Source organism: Coregonus lavaretus (genome assembly GCF_964263955.1).
Source record: "Coregonus lavaretus genome assembly, contig: HAP1_SCAFFOLD_1972, whole genome shotgun sequence".
NCBI lineage: Eukaryota > Metazoa > Chordata > Actinopteri > Salmoniformes > Salmonidae > Coregonus > Coregonus lavaretus.
Window position 1 is genome coordinate 77,380 of NW_028165932.1, and position 14,625 is coordinate 92,004.

The 14,625-nt window shown below is 44.8% G+C and overlaps 1 protein-coding gene across 1 annotated transcript in view; it reads left to right on the top strand.

The window, feature by feature from the left end:
* The window catches only part of LOC311115281 (plasma membrane calcium-transporting ATPase 1-like), a gene marked incomplete at its 3' end in the record, with an annotated part of 51,393 nt that extends 38,904 nt beyond the window's left edge, over window positions 1–12,489 (top strand). Inside the window, exons 10-16 of the mRNA XM_084190476.1 lie at window positions 3,847–4,089; window positions 7,789–8,030; window positions 8,377–8,614; window positions 10,812–10,991; window positions 11,328–11,415; window positions 11,527–11,633; window positions 12,298–12,489. Of these exons, the coding sequence (XP_084046602.1) occupies window positions 3,847–4,089; window positions 7,789–8,030; window positions 8,377–8,614; window positions 10,812–10,991; window positions 11,328–11,415; window positions 11,527–11,633; window positions 12,298–12,489 (1,290 nt within the window). The remainder of the gene's footprint in view (window positions 1–3,846; window positions 4,090–7,788; window positions 8,031–8,376; window positions 8,615–10,811; window positions 10,992–11,327; window positions 11,416–11,526; window positions 11,634–12,297) is intronic.
* Window positions 12,490–14,625: the final 2,136 nt, after the last annotated feature.

Sequence of the window (14,625 nt, forward strand, 5' to 3'; positions counted from 1 at the left end):
TTTTTTTATATATACACTACCGGTCAAAAGTTTCAGAACATCTACTCATTCAAGGATTTTTCTTTATTTTTACTATTTTCTACATTGTAGAATAATAGTTAAGACATCAAAACTATGAAATAACACATGGAATCATGTACAGTCGTGGTCAAAAGTTTTGAGAATGACACACATATTAATTTTCACAAAGTCTGCTGCCTCAATTTGTATGATGGCAATTTGCATATACTCCAGAATGTTATGAAGAGTGATCAGATTAATTGCAATTAATTGCAAAGTCCCTCTTTGCCATGAGAACTTAATCCCCAAAAAACATTTCCACTGCATTTCAGCCCTGCCACAAAAGGACCAGCTGCCATCATGTCAGTGATTCTCTTGTTAACATAGGTGAGAGTGTTTACGAGGACAAGGCTGGAGATCACTCTGTCATGCTGATTGAGTTAGAATAACAGACTGGAAGCTTTAAAAGGAGGGTGGTGCTTGAAATCATTGTTCTTCCTCTGTTAACCATGGTTACCTGCAAGGAAACACATGCCGTCATCATTGCTTTGCACAAAAAGGGCTTCACAGGCAAGGATGTTGCTGCTAGTAAGATTGCACCTAAATCAACCATTTATCGGATCATCAAGAACTTCAAGGAGAGAGGTTCAATTGTTGTGAAGAAGGCTTCAGGGCGCCCAAGAAAGTCCAGCAAGCGCCAGGACCGTCTCCTAAAGTTGATTCAGCTGCGGGATCGGGGCACCACCAGTGCAGAGCTTGCTCAGGAATGGCAGCAGGCAGTTGTGAGTGCATCTGCACGCACAGTGAGGCGAAGACTTTTGGAGGATGGCCTGGTGTCAAGAAGGGCAGCGAGGAAGCAATTTCTCTCCAGGAAAAACATCAGGGACAGACTGATATTCTGCAAAAGGTACAGGGATTGGACTGCTGAGGACTGGGGTAAAGTCATTTTCTCTGATGAATCCCCTTTCCGATTGTTTGGGGAAAAAAGCTTGTCCGGAGAAGACAAGGTGAGCGCTACCATCAGTCCTGTGTCATGCCAACAGTAAAGCATCCTGAGATAATTCATGTGTGGGGTTGCTTCTCAGCCAAGGGAGTGGGCTCACTCACAATTTTGCCTAAGAACACAGCCATGAATAAAGAATGGTATCAACACATCCTCCGAGAGCAACTTCTCCCAACCATCCAAGAACAGTTTGATGACAAACAATGCCTTTTCCAGCATGACGGAGCACCTTGCCTAAGGCAAAAGTGATAACTAAGTGGCTCGGGGAACAAAACATTGACATTTTGGGTCCATGGCCAGGAAACTCCCCAGACCTTAATCCCATTGAGAACTTGTGGTCAATCCTCAAGAGGCGGGTGGACAAACAAAAACCCACAAATTCTGACAAACTCCAAGCATTGATTTTGCAAGAATGGGCTGCCATCAGTCAGGATGTGGCCCAGAAGTTAATTGACAGCATGCCAGGGCTGATTGCAGAGGTCTTGAAAAAGAAGAGTCAACACTGCAAATATTGACTCTGCATAAACTTAATGTAATTGTCAATAAAAGCCTTTGACACTTATGGAATGCTTGTAATTATACTTCAGTATACCATAGTAACATCTGACAAAAATATCTAAAAACACTGAAGCAGCAAACTTTGAAGACCAATACTTGTGTCATTCTCAAAACTTTTGACCACGACGGTAGTAACCAAAAAAGTGTTAAACAAATACAAATATTTCATATTTGAGATTCTTCAAATAGCCACCCTTTGCCTTGATGACCGCTTTGCACACTCTTGGCATTCTCAACCAGCTTCACCTGGAATGCTTTTCCAACAGTCTTGAAGGAGTTTCCACATATGCTGAGCACTTGTTGTCTGCTTTTCCTTCACTCTGCGGCCGACTCATCCCAAACCATCTCAATTGGGTTGAGGTCGGGGGATTGTGGAGGCCAGGTCTTCTGATGCAGCACTCCATCACTCTCCTTCTTGGTAAAATAGCCCTTACACAGCCTGGAGGTGTGTAAGGGCTATTTTCAACAGGGTTATTGTCCTGTTGAAAAACAAATGATAGTCCCACTAAGCCCAAACCAGATGGAATGGCGTATCGCTGCAGAATGCTGTGGTAGCCATGCTGGTTAAGTGTGCCTTGAATTCTAAATCAATCACAGACAGTGTCACCAGTAAAACACCCCCACACCATAACACCACCTCCTCCATGCTTTACGGTGGGAAAATACACATGCGGAGATCATCCATTCACCCACACCACGTCTCACGGTCCCCCCTTTGCTGCTATAACAGCCTCCACTCTTCTGGTTAGGCTTTCCACAAGATGTTGGAACATTGCTGCGGGGACTTGCTTCCATTCAGTCACGAGCATTAGTGAGGTCGGGCAATGATGTTGGGAGATTAGACCTGGCTCGCAGTCGGCATTCCAATTCATCCCAAAGGTGTTCGATGGGGTTGAAGTCAGGGCTCTGTGCAGGCCAGTCAAGTTCTTCAACACCGATCTCGACAAACCATTTCTGTATGGACCTCGCTTTGTGCACGGGGGCATTGTCATGCTGAAACAGGAAAAGGCCTTCCCAAACTGTTGCCACAAAGTTGGAAGCACAGAATCGTCTAGGATGTAATTGTATTCTGTAGCATTAAGATTTCCTTTCACTGGAACTAAGGGGCCTAGCCCGAACCATGAAAAACAGCCCCAGATCATTATTCCTCCTCCACCAAACTTTACAGTTGGCACTATGCATTGGGGCAGGTAGTGTTCTCCAGAGTCCAATGGCGGCGAGCTTTACACCACTCCAGCCGGCGCTTGGTGATCTTAAGCTTGTGTGCGGCTGCTCGGCCATGGAAACCCATTTCATGAATCTCCAGACGAACAGTTCTTGTGCTGACGTTGCTTCCAGAGGTAGTTTTAAACTCTGTAGTGAATGTTGCAACCGAGGACAGGCAATTTTTACGCGCTTCCTGTTCTGTGAGCTTGTGTGGCCTACCAGTTTGTGGCTGAGCCGTTGTTGCTCCTAGACATTTCCACTTCACAATAACAGCCCTTACAGTTGACCGGGGTAGCTCTAGCAGGGCAGAAATTTGACGAACTGACTTGTTGTAAAGGTGGCATCCTATGATGGTGCCACGTTGAAAGTCACTGAGCTCTTCAGTAAGGCCATTCTACTGCCAATATCGGTCTATGGAGATTGCATGGCTGAAATAGCCGAATCCACTAATTTGAAGGGGTGTCCACATACTTTTGTACATATAGTGTATATTGTGAATCGATTTTTAGGTCATATCGCACAGCCATAGTGGATGTGCAAGGTTGCAATTCATCAGTTAACTTCCTGGTGTAGCTTTTTACCGCAAGCAGTGTGAACGGTCCCGCACATCCAACAAGCTTTACTTGTTAACCATAGCTTTATTCGCTTACAAGTAGGTTAGCCTTCAGCCAGTTAGCCCTTCACTTAGCCTCTTAAAGCTAGTCTTGGCTAACCTTCCATGATACATTAAAGCCAATTGGCTATGTCATGATCCTTCTAACTGGAGTTGTTGGGCCAACAGGCTGATTACTAATATCAGTAGTAGACTCTAGCTCTGGAAGACCAGTATCTAAGGAGTTATCCAGCCCACTCACACCACTGTAGACTAAAGCTATAGCAGCTGTTAATGCATGGAGGAGAGGTTGTCACAGCAGTACTGTTGAATGGAATAGCTTAGTTAAACCGTCCCTTTCTATTTTTAGACTTTTGACCCCTTCTGCAGCTCATATTTACCTTCTGCAGCTCATATTTAATTCAATGACCTTTTTGATGATTTAATTCAATGACCCCTTCTCCCTCCTCCGTCTTTTTCCTAACAGAAAATGATGAAAGACAACAACCTGGTGCGTCATCTGGACGCCTGCGAGACCATGGGCAACGCTACGGCCATCTGCTCGGACAAGACGGGCACGCTGACCATGAACCGCATGACGGTGGTGCAGGCCTACGTGGCCGACAAGCACTACCGCAACGTGCCTGAGCCCCAGCTCCTCCCCGCCGCCATCATGGACATCCTCGTCCTGGGCATCAGCGTCAACAGCGCCTACACCACCAACATTATGGTGAGTGAGGTTGCCTCGAGAAATTGTGGTCTATCCAGGAGAACTGCACAGGTGTGTGTGTGTGCTATCGATGTGCAGGCAATGATGGGTTTAGAGTAGATGTTGACGATTAATTTAATTGATTTAAATGTGGGGTAGGAGTAAGGCTGAACGATTTTGGAAAATAATCTAATTGCGATTTTTTTGCCCCCAATATTGCGATTGCGATTTAATATGCGATTTAATTTATTTATCCTTTTTCCCCTACAAAACATAATGAATGATTTAAATATGACCAACACAATAGTATATACATTTAGTGTGAAATGTTCTTTCCCATAGGCTGGGTCTATTTGTTAGAATTAAATTCAAACATGTATGACTTGAAATAAATGACATTTTTATTGAACTGCTCATTACAGAAACATCTGTGGCTTTGCCACTGTGCATTTAAATAATTTAAACAAAGGCATGAACTTTGTAAACACTGTGTGCAAAAGGTACAGTCTTAAGAAAAAAATAATTTTAAATTGTATGTATCTTACTGCTCCCAAGTCAGTAACATTTCACACAACTGAAACAAGGAATTTGCTTTGAAAATATTTTGTAAAATCAAAGTAAATAAAGTTATAAATAAAAAATGAGAAATGCACTTTTAATTTAGACAAACTATTTTTTATAAACGATTTGAATATTATAATATAAAATAGATGAGCCTCACTTATCTCAAGTACACAACAATAACACACCACACAGACTAAAGTTCACTACGAGTATGGCACTGCCAGCCATACTTATCCAACAGTTCTGTTCTCAGTGGCTCACAGGTTTTTTGCTAAGAAAACCAGAATATTGACTTTTTCTGGCTTCAAGGCTGAGCGAGTGCAAGTCACAATATTCCCTCCTGTGCTAAAAAGACGCTCTGAGGGAGCGCTTGTAGCAGGTACACAAAGATACTTGCGTGCCATGGTGCACAACTGTGGGTAGCTGATCTTGTGCACCCTCCACCAAGCCAATGGATCATCTTCTCCATCAATGGTAGGAGTCATCAGGTAATTGTTTATCTCTGCCTCTGCGACATCTTCAAGATTTACAGGCAAAGAAGGAGAGGCTGAACTGGTCTTGAAAAAACTGCCAAGAGACCTCTTCGTCTTTTCCCCCAAGGACTGTGCACTTTGAGGCATCTGAACAGTTTCAGTACGAGACCTCTTCTCCTATTAGATGAAAACAACAGCCATTAGTTTTCCAGTTAGATTTTACAGAAAATTTTTGTTTTTGTGAAATACATAATTATTTACCCAATGATATGTACGTTGTGCCAAGTCTACTATCTCTGTCTTCAGACGAGTCTTGATAGCAGGGATGTTGTCTGTACTGATGTACTGTATTTTGAACCTAGGGTCCAGGAAACAGGCAACATCCAAAAGCTCCTGGATGTTTGGGTCTCCATATTTGTTATTGAGGTATGCTAGGACTTTGGTTTTTATTGATTTAGTCAGGTCAGTGTCCTCAGCATCTTCAGCCAGGACTGATGTGGCAAAAAGGTGGAGAACTGGCTTGAGGTAGGAGATGCTTACATACTCCTCTCCAGAAAGAGCATCAGTAAACTCCAGTAGAGGATGCAGTGCCTTGTGAATCGACTCCAACACGTCAATATCCTGCCAGGTTGGGATAAGGGAGCGTGCATATCGATCTCCAGACAATACCTGAGAAATGGCTTTGGCCTGTTCAAGCACTCTGGCAATCATCATTTCTTTAGAACCCCATCTTGTTGGGCACTCCGTTATGAGGTTGTGCTCAGGGAGTTTGAGCTCTCTCTGTGCCTCCGTCAGGGCTGCTTTCTTCTTCCAACTGTGGGAAAAGTGCCCCACCAGCTTCCTGCACAGTGCTGTTGCCCTTGACACTCTGTCATCTTTGAGTGCATTTTCTAAAAGAAATAAAAAGTAGTGTATTACACACAATTTGAGTTTTGATACAAGGCTCTCACTATTACACACTCAAATTAGCTGTAATTCTGAAATACACACATCCACAACACATCCTCTCTCTCTCTCTCAATTCAAAGGGTCTTTATTTGCATGTCAATTCTCTCTCTCTTTCTCTCTCTCTCTCTCTCATAAACACTAAAAAAACATGTAAAAAACAAAAACAAGAAAAGAAAAAAAATGCAGGTGGGCATTCCACCACAGACAGACATATGATATAAGCAAGTAAAATGAATTTACATATTAGAAAAGGAGTGGAAGTATGAATTTATTTAATCCCATCCGATTTATATAATATCATTTATATATATTTGTATATTCAGCTTTACTAATCGACGCATCTCTCTCTCTCGCACTCGCGCACACACACACACACACACACACACACACACACACACACACACACACACACACACACGATAACTTACCAATGGCAAGATGTAATCTGTGGCCAAAACATTGGAGCCTCGTCCATTCATTAAGCCGCGCAGCAAGCACCATATTCGACGCGTTGTCCGTCGTGATGCAGACGTGATTCTCCTCGTGGAGATCCCAGCTGACAAGCCCTTCTCTCAGGCCGGCTGCAATATTTTCCCCTGTGTGATCGTCTGGGACGTAGGTAGTTTGTAGGCAGCGAGCTCGGAGGTTGAAATCTTCATCAATAAAATGGACTGTAAGACTCTGGTACGGCTCAGCTGTGCGGCTTGACCACATATCAGTAGTGCTAGCAAAAAACTCCACCGTTTTAAGTTCCGCGGCGACTTTCTCTTTGCACTTTTTGTACAGCTCCGGTATGGCAGTCTGACTGAAGTATGTGCGGGAGGGTATACTGTAACGTTTATCAAGCGTATGTATTAATGCCATGAACCCAGGCTTGGTCACCGTGCTGAGAGGCATCATATCTTTGGCTATGAACTCGGTTATTGTCCGAGTGATTTCTCCGTGCCGTTTTGAATTACGTTCATACGGAGTGACACTTTCGAACATTTCTGTCAGTGATCCCTGTCTTGAGGTATTTGGCTTGTCTCGCGCACTGATGCTCGGCATTTTGGTCATACAACTGTCATGCATTGATTTGTGGTATTTTTTTAAGTGCTGAAACAGGTTTGTAGTGTTACCCCGTGAAGTAGCAATCGGAGCACGGCATGCTCTGCACAACACCTGACGCTGCTCAGCATCTTCTTTTTTAAAACCAAAATAGTTCCACACCACCGACGTGCTGTTCCTCTTCGATATTAAAGTATCAGCTGTGTCAGTTTCTGACTGTTCCGTCGAGCAAGAGGCCATTGCGCTGGACAGCATGAAAAGTCGCGTCACGTGACCACCTCAAATCGCGCACGTTGCGATTAGAAAATCGCGTTCAGTCAAATCGCGATATTATCGCGAATGCAATTAATCGTTCAGCCCTAGGTAGGAGTTTTGCTTGTAAATGTCATGTCAGTAACAAATAACTAGTATAAATGTGGGGTAGGAGTTTTGCTTGTACATGTCATGTCAATAACAAATCACTAGTATGATGACTGAATGTACTGTTAATAGCCTCCAACATGACCTGGGTCGTAATCATTAGGCCATGCTGTAGCAAAACATTTTACAACGGAAGACAATCTTTTCTTATTGGGCAAGTTCAGATGGTACCTCCCCATTGCAATCCCTTTGGTACTGGTTTCTTCCGTTTTGTGCCAACTGAACATGACCCTTACATGAGACTTGGTGTGTCTCTCTCTGTAACCAGTCTCCGGAGAAGGAAGGTGGTCTGCCGCGCCAGGTGGGCAACAAAACCGAATGTGCCTTGCTGGGCTTCGCCAATGACCTGAAGCGTGACTACCAGGCTGTCCGCAACGAGATCCCTGAGGAGAAGCTCTACAAGGTCTACACCTTCAACTCCTGCAGGAAGTCAATGAGCACCGTGCTGAAGAACGCCGATGGGAGCTTCCGCATGTTCAGCAAGGGAGCCTCCGAGATCCTCCTCAAGAAGTAGGTTTGGGTTTCAAGCAAAATCAACCTGCTCTCAGTATTCAGTGTGGGGCGAATCATAACGTCCACTTAAGTTGACTAATTTTCACTTAGTCAGACATTGATATCAATGGTAAACTAAGTGTAAATCTAAATCCCTGTATGGATTCTATGGTCCTGTGGGGCTCAGTTGGAAAGAGCGTTGTGCTAGCAATGCCAAGGTTGTTGGTTCAATTTCCACAGGGATCACACACGTACTTAAATGTATGCATTCAGTAAGTCTCTTTGGATAACCGCGTCTGCTAAGAGAGCCTCTCTCTCTGTCTCTCTCTCTCTGTCTCTCTCTCTCTCATTCCCCCACCACCAGGTGCTCTAAGCTCCTGACGGCGAGCGGCGAGACCAAGGTGTTCCGTCCCCGGGACAGAGAGGACATGGTGAAGAAGGTGATTGAACCCATGGCCTCAGAGGGCCTGCGCACCATCTGCCTGGCCTACCGCGACTTCCCTGTCTCGGAGGGCGAGCCTGACTGGGACCAGGAGAACGACATCCTCACCAGCCTGACCTGTGTATGTGTGGTGGGCATCGAGGACCCCGTCAGACCCGAGGTCAGTTTATGGACCACAGTCAAACAAAACAAGCAGACCGACATTAGCAAAGATACAGTGGAGTAATCTGATATGATATACTTTACCTACAGTGGGGAAAAAATGTATTTAGTCAGCCACCAATTGTGCAAGTTCTCCCACTTAAAAAGATGAGAGGCCTGTAATTTTCATCATAGGTACACGTCAACTATGACAGACAAAATTAGGGAAAAAAATCCAGAAAATCACATTGTAGGATTTTTAATGAATTTATTTGCAAATTATGGTGGAAAATAAGTATTTGGTCAATAACAAAAGTTTCTCAATACTTTGTTATATACCCTTTGTTGGCAATGACACAGGTCAAACGTTTTCTGTAAGTCTTCAAGGTTTTCACACACTGTTGCTGGTATTTTGGCCCATTCCTCCATGCAGATCTCCTCTAGAGCAGTGATGTTTTGGGGCTGTCGCTGGGCAACACAGACTTTCAACTCCCTCCAAAGATTTTCTATGGGGTTGAGATCTGGAGACTGGCTAGGCCACTCCAGGACCTTGAAATGCTTCTTACGAAGCCACTCCTTTGTTGCCCGGGCGGTGTGTTTGGGATCATTGTCATGCTGAAAGACCCAGCCACGTTTCATCTTCAATGCCCTTGCTGATGGAAGGAGGTTTTCACTCAAAATCTCACGATACATGGCCCCATTCATTCTTTCCTTTACACGGATCAGTCGTCCTGGTCCCTTTGCAGAAAAACAGCCCCAAAGCATGATGTTTCCACCCCCATGCTTCACAGTAGGTATGGTGTTCTTTGGATGCAACTCAGCATTCTTTGTCCTCCAAACACGACGAGTTAAGTTTTTACCAAAAAGTTCTATTTTGGTTTCATCTGACCATATGACATTCTCCCAATCCTCTTCTGGATCATCCAAATGCACTCTAGCAAACTTCAGACGGGCCTGGACATGTACTGGCTTAAGCAGGGGGACACGTCTGGCACTGCAGGATTTGAGTCCCTGGCGGCGTAGTGTGTTACTGATGGCAGGCTTTGTTATTTTGGTCCCAGCTCTCTGCAGGTCATTCACTAGGTCCCCCCGTGTGGTTCTGGGATTTTTGCTCACCGTTCTTGTGATCATTTTGACCCCACAGGGTGAGATCTTGCGTGGAGCCCCAGATCGAGGGAGATTATCAGTGGTCTTGTATGTCTTCCATTTCCTAATAATTGCTCCCACAGTTGATTTCTTCAAACCAAGCTGCTTATCTATTGCAGATTCAGTCTTCCCAGCCTGGTGCAGGTCTACAATTTTGTTTCTGGTGTCCTTTGACAGCTCTTTGGTCTTGGCCATAGTGGAGTTTGGAGTGTGACTGTTTGAGGTTGTGGACAGGTGTCTTTTATATTGATAACAAGTTCAAACAGGTGCCATTAATACAGGTAACGAGTGGAGGACAGAGGAGCCTCTTAAAGAAGAAGTTACAGGTCTGTGAGAGCCAGAAATCTTGCTTGTTTGTAGGTGACCAAATACTTATTTTCCACCATAATTTGCAAATAAATTCATAAAAAATCCTACAATGTGATTTTCTGGATTTTTTTCTCTCAATTTGTCTGTCATAGTTGGCGTGTACCTATGATGAAAATTACAGGCCTCTCATCTTTTGAAGTGGGAGAACTTACACAATTGGTGGCTGACTAAATACTTTTTTCCCCCACTGTACCTACCAAACCCCCGACATTGCTTCTAGGGCATGATGCTAGTGAAAAGGAAGCAAGCCTCCGCCCACAGTTGTATGCAGATGTCAGATTTATTGTGTTATTGACATTTCCATTGACCCCGAAGTGTGTTCTTGTCAGTATAGATATGTGACATTCAGAGAGGCCACTGACTAGGAACAACTCTGGGTCCTAGTTAATGGATAATCTCTGTCAGCCTCACACATGGTCTATCAACAGCTCCTGTGATGGTAAAAGCGTAGTTAAAGACCCATTGCAACCAGGTGGAGTACTGAGGATGACTTGTTCCCTATGGAACAGAAGTGGTTCGCTCGTACAATGACCTTGCCCGAGACCTGAAGACTTGTGTACACTCCCTGAGCTGATGCCTAGGCTTGAGCTCCGCAGGCTAGGACAGTCCTGCAACTGGCAGGAGACCCGGATTTCGCAGCCAGTCAGTCACACTAACACGTCTCTCTCTCTCTCTCTCTCTCTCTCTCTCTGCCCCTCCAGGTCCCAGACGCCATCAAGAAATGTCAGCGTGCCGGCATCACGGTACGCATGGTAACCGGGGACAACATCAACACGGCCCGTGCCATTGCCACCAAGTGCGGCATCCTGCAGCCCGGAGACGAGTTCCTGTGCATGGAAGGCAAGGAGTTCAACCGACGGATACGCAACGAGAAGGGAGAGGTGGGTTAAATATATTGTTGTGCCTTTACACCGAAACCCAACCAACTAGGTCGTGTTTATTAGGCATCAAACGGAAGAAAATTGATTGAAACAGGGAGGGACTACCTGGGCTTGTCCAATAAGAAAAACGTATTTTAATTTCCCGTTGCAAAAGGTTTGAGACCTTTTTCCATTGCGTGCCCTAATGAACACGACCCTGTTTGACATTGTAGTTCAGTGTTTATAAACCTAGTAGGGTTAGCTGGGCCTGATGGACTAATGAAACAAACTAACAGCATGGTTGATAGATTAAGAATTGGGATTGTAGGCTAATTAGTCTCCTTTTCCCCCTTCTAGATTGAACAAGAGCGCATCGATAAGATCTGGCCCAAACTCCGAGTACTTGCACGATCCTCACCCACCGACAAGCACACATTAGTCAAAGGTACTTTGCTTTGCTCTTTCAGGATGAAAATGAAAAATTGTCAGTGTCTTGAAATTTGTAGTTTCTAATGAGTAATTTAATCCCCCCCAAAATCCTTCTCTCTCCCCCCAGGTATCATCGACAGTACGGTCTTAGAACAGAGGCAGGTAGTAGCAGTCACAGGAGACGGCACCAATGACGGGCCCGCCCTGAAGAAAGCCGATGTCGGCTTCGCCATGGTGAGTCTCATTTCTCTGCCCGTCGTATCAGAAAGTAACATGTTGATACTATTTGGCTGTAAATGATTGCCCATACTGTATGGCAGCTCATACTGTCCAGATAACCATGAGTCATATCGTCACAAGTCCAGATAACGATCATGATGTAACTTTAATCTGCATTTTTTATATGGGGAGTCAAAAAGGTTGTTGGGTTTAAAGATGGCATTGTAAACTTCATGGATGTAATTTACTGCATGTTTACAAAGCAATACAATTAATATATAATGTGGGGAAAAAATTGATACAAATGTGAAACTAAAGTTCAACAAAGTTGACTGACGGATAACATCACGCTCAGAAGTGACCAATGGCCATCACATATCGGCACATATCAACAGTAACAACAAACGTACTGCACCGCAATTACATGTGTATAGGGCTACGACTACTTGAATATCTAACTCTTGTTTCTCTTATGCATTTTGACTTAATGAGACCGTTATGAATTGACAGAGGGGTAGACCGGGATATGGAGAAACCGTATGAAGGTTTGGAGTGGGGATCGAACGCCGGTCTCCTGGGAGAGATGTATGTGTATCTAGAGCAGGGGGGCGTTAATGCTAGACCACGAGCTCTGCACAACTTGAATATAGAACTTAATGTGTATGTGTGTTACCTGCAGGGTATCGCCGGCACGGACGTGGCCAAGGAGGCATCTGACATCATCCTGACGGACGACAACTTCAGCAGCATCGTCAAGGCGGTGATGTGGGGACGGAACGTCTACGACAGCATTTCCAAGTTCCTCCAGTTTCAGCTCACCGTTAACGTAGTGGCTGTCATCGTGGCCTTCACTGGCGCCTGCATCACGCAGGTAACACACACAAACTAGGGATGGGCACGGTTATTCAAATATCCCAACGGACGTTAGTATTCCACTACTTGGGAGAGTATTCATTTGTAAGAAGAAAAAAATATATAGGCCTATTTTTAAAATGAAAAGGCTTTGTCTAAAAATAGGACAGCTACTTTCTCTCTCCCTCCATGCCACACATGCAGACTGTCACACACACCTGCTCCTCTCCTCTCCCGCCCCTCTCCCACCTTCTGCTGAAACAAGCAGAGCGCAGCACACCTGCTCTCTCTCGCGCTGCGCGAGCAGGTCTCCAAAAAATATATATTCCCTAAAACACACACATACACTGACTGTACAAAACATTAGGAACACCTTGCCCTCAAAACAGCCTCAATTCGTTGGGGCATGGACTCTACAAGGTGTCGAAAGCGTTCCACAGGAATGCTGGCCCTTGTTGACTCCAATGCTTCCCACAGTTGTGTCAAGTTGGCCTTTGGGTGGTGGACCATTCTTGATACACACGGGGAAACTGTTGAGCATGAAACACTTGAGACACTCAAACCGGTGCGCCTGGCACCTACTACCATACCCCTTTCAAAGGCACTTGAATCTTTTGTCTTGCCCATTCACCCTCTAAATGTCACACAGATACAATCCATGTCTCAATTGTCTCAAGGCTTAAAAATCCTTCTTTAACCTGTCTCCTCCCCTTCATCTACAATGATTTGAAGTGGATTTAAGAAGTGACATCAATAAGGGATCATAGCTTTCACCTGGTCAGTCTGTCATGGAAAGAGCAGGTGTTCTTAATGTTTTGTACACTCAGTGTACACACACACACACACAACTCACCGTCAATGTGGTGGCCATCATCATAGCCTTCACCGGCTCCTGTATCATACAGGTACGGAACCGCTGGTGATGTGGGACGCTGCAGATAGAAATGTCATGAATAGAGCGGACATGACTCATTGTATGTGATATGGAGAAAAACGAATCGCTGTGCTCTTGGATTTGATTTGCATTCAGAGGGGAGTTTGTAGAGGGAATCGAGGGTTTGGTTCTTAGGTGCAGCTCCATGATCTATCCTCCCTTAGCTTGAATGGCAAGATTTTTCTCACCTATGACTGAAGTCTATGATCTGTGTGTGTGTGTGTGTGTGTGTATGTGTGTGTGTGTGTGTGTGTGTATCAACAATGACTGAGGCAGTACAAAATGGTGCACTGCACGTTGGAAACCGCAACCAATTTATTCTAATGTATTCCCTTGGATCAGAGCAGGTTTTGAAATAGGTCCTACTTTTCAGGTTCTCTGTGACTAGAGGTAGCAATCATCTGCCCCTATTTGACCTGTCGGTCACAGCAGCCGCCAAATCAGTGTTCAACCAGGCATAAAACAATGGTAAATGGGCCTGCAATAGAAAAGGAACAAACAGCTATTTAAAGCTCTGGGCCCGAGCTGAGTGCATTATCCAACAGTGCTGTAATTTTGGGTCATGAGCAATGAGCATTTACTAGAGGGCCACACGGGTCAAGAGACACACACACACACACACACACACACACACACACACACACACACACACACACACACACACACACACACACACACACACTGAATGCTACTATAGATGCTAATGTGTTTACGTGTGTGTAGCTAGCCACTCTGCTAGCATGCTAAGCTGCTAACTTTTGGATGTATAATGTATGTAGGTAGCTGCTCTGCTAGCTTGCTAAGCAGCTAATGTGTATGAAGCTAGCTGCTCTGCTAGTATGCCAAGCCGCTAATGTGTATGAAACTAGCTGCTCTGCTAGCATGCTAAGCCACTAAAGTGTATGAAGCTAGCTGCTCTGCTAGCATGCTAAGCCACTAAAGTGTATGAAGCTAGCTGCTCTGCTAGCATGCTAAGCCGCTAATACGCATGTAGCTTGCTAGCTCCTCTGCTGGTGTGAAGTGGTTTGCCTCTGTACTGGAGCCTGAGTAGCTCTGGTGAGTCAGGAAGTGGACACTGTATAGCTGCTTGTGTGTCATTTCTGAGCAGTGTGTGGGCTACTGAAGACTTAGCTTTCAATGATCACTGCTCAGGCAGCATCGGCGCTTCGTGTTATGGCCTGCGCTTCTTTTAATGCGTTGGTTGGATTTGTGTCGGCAGTC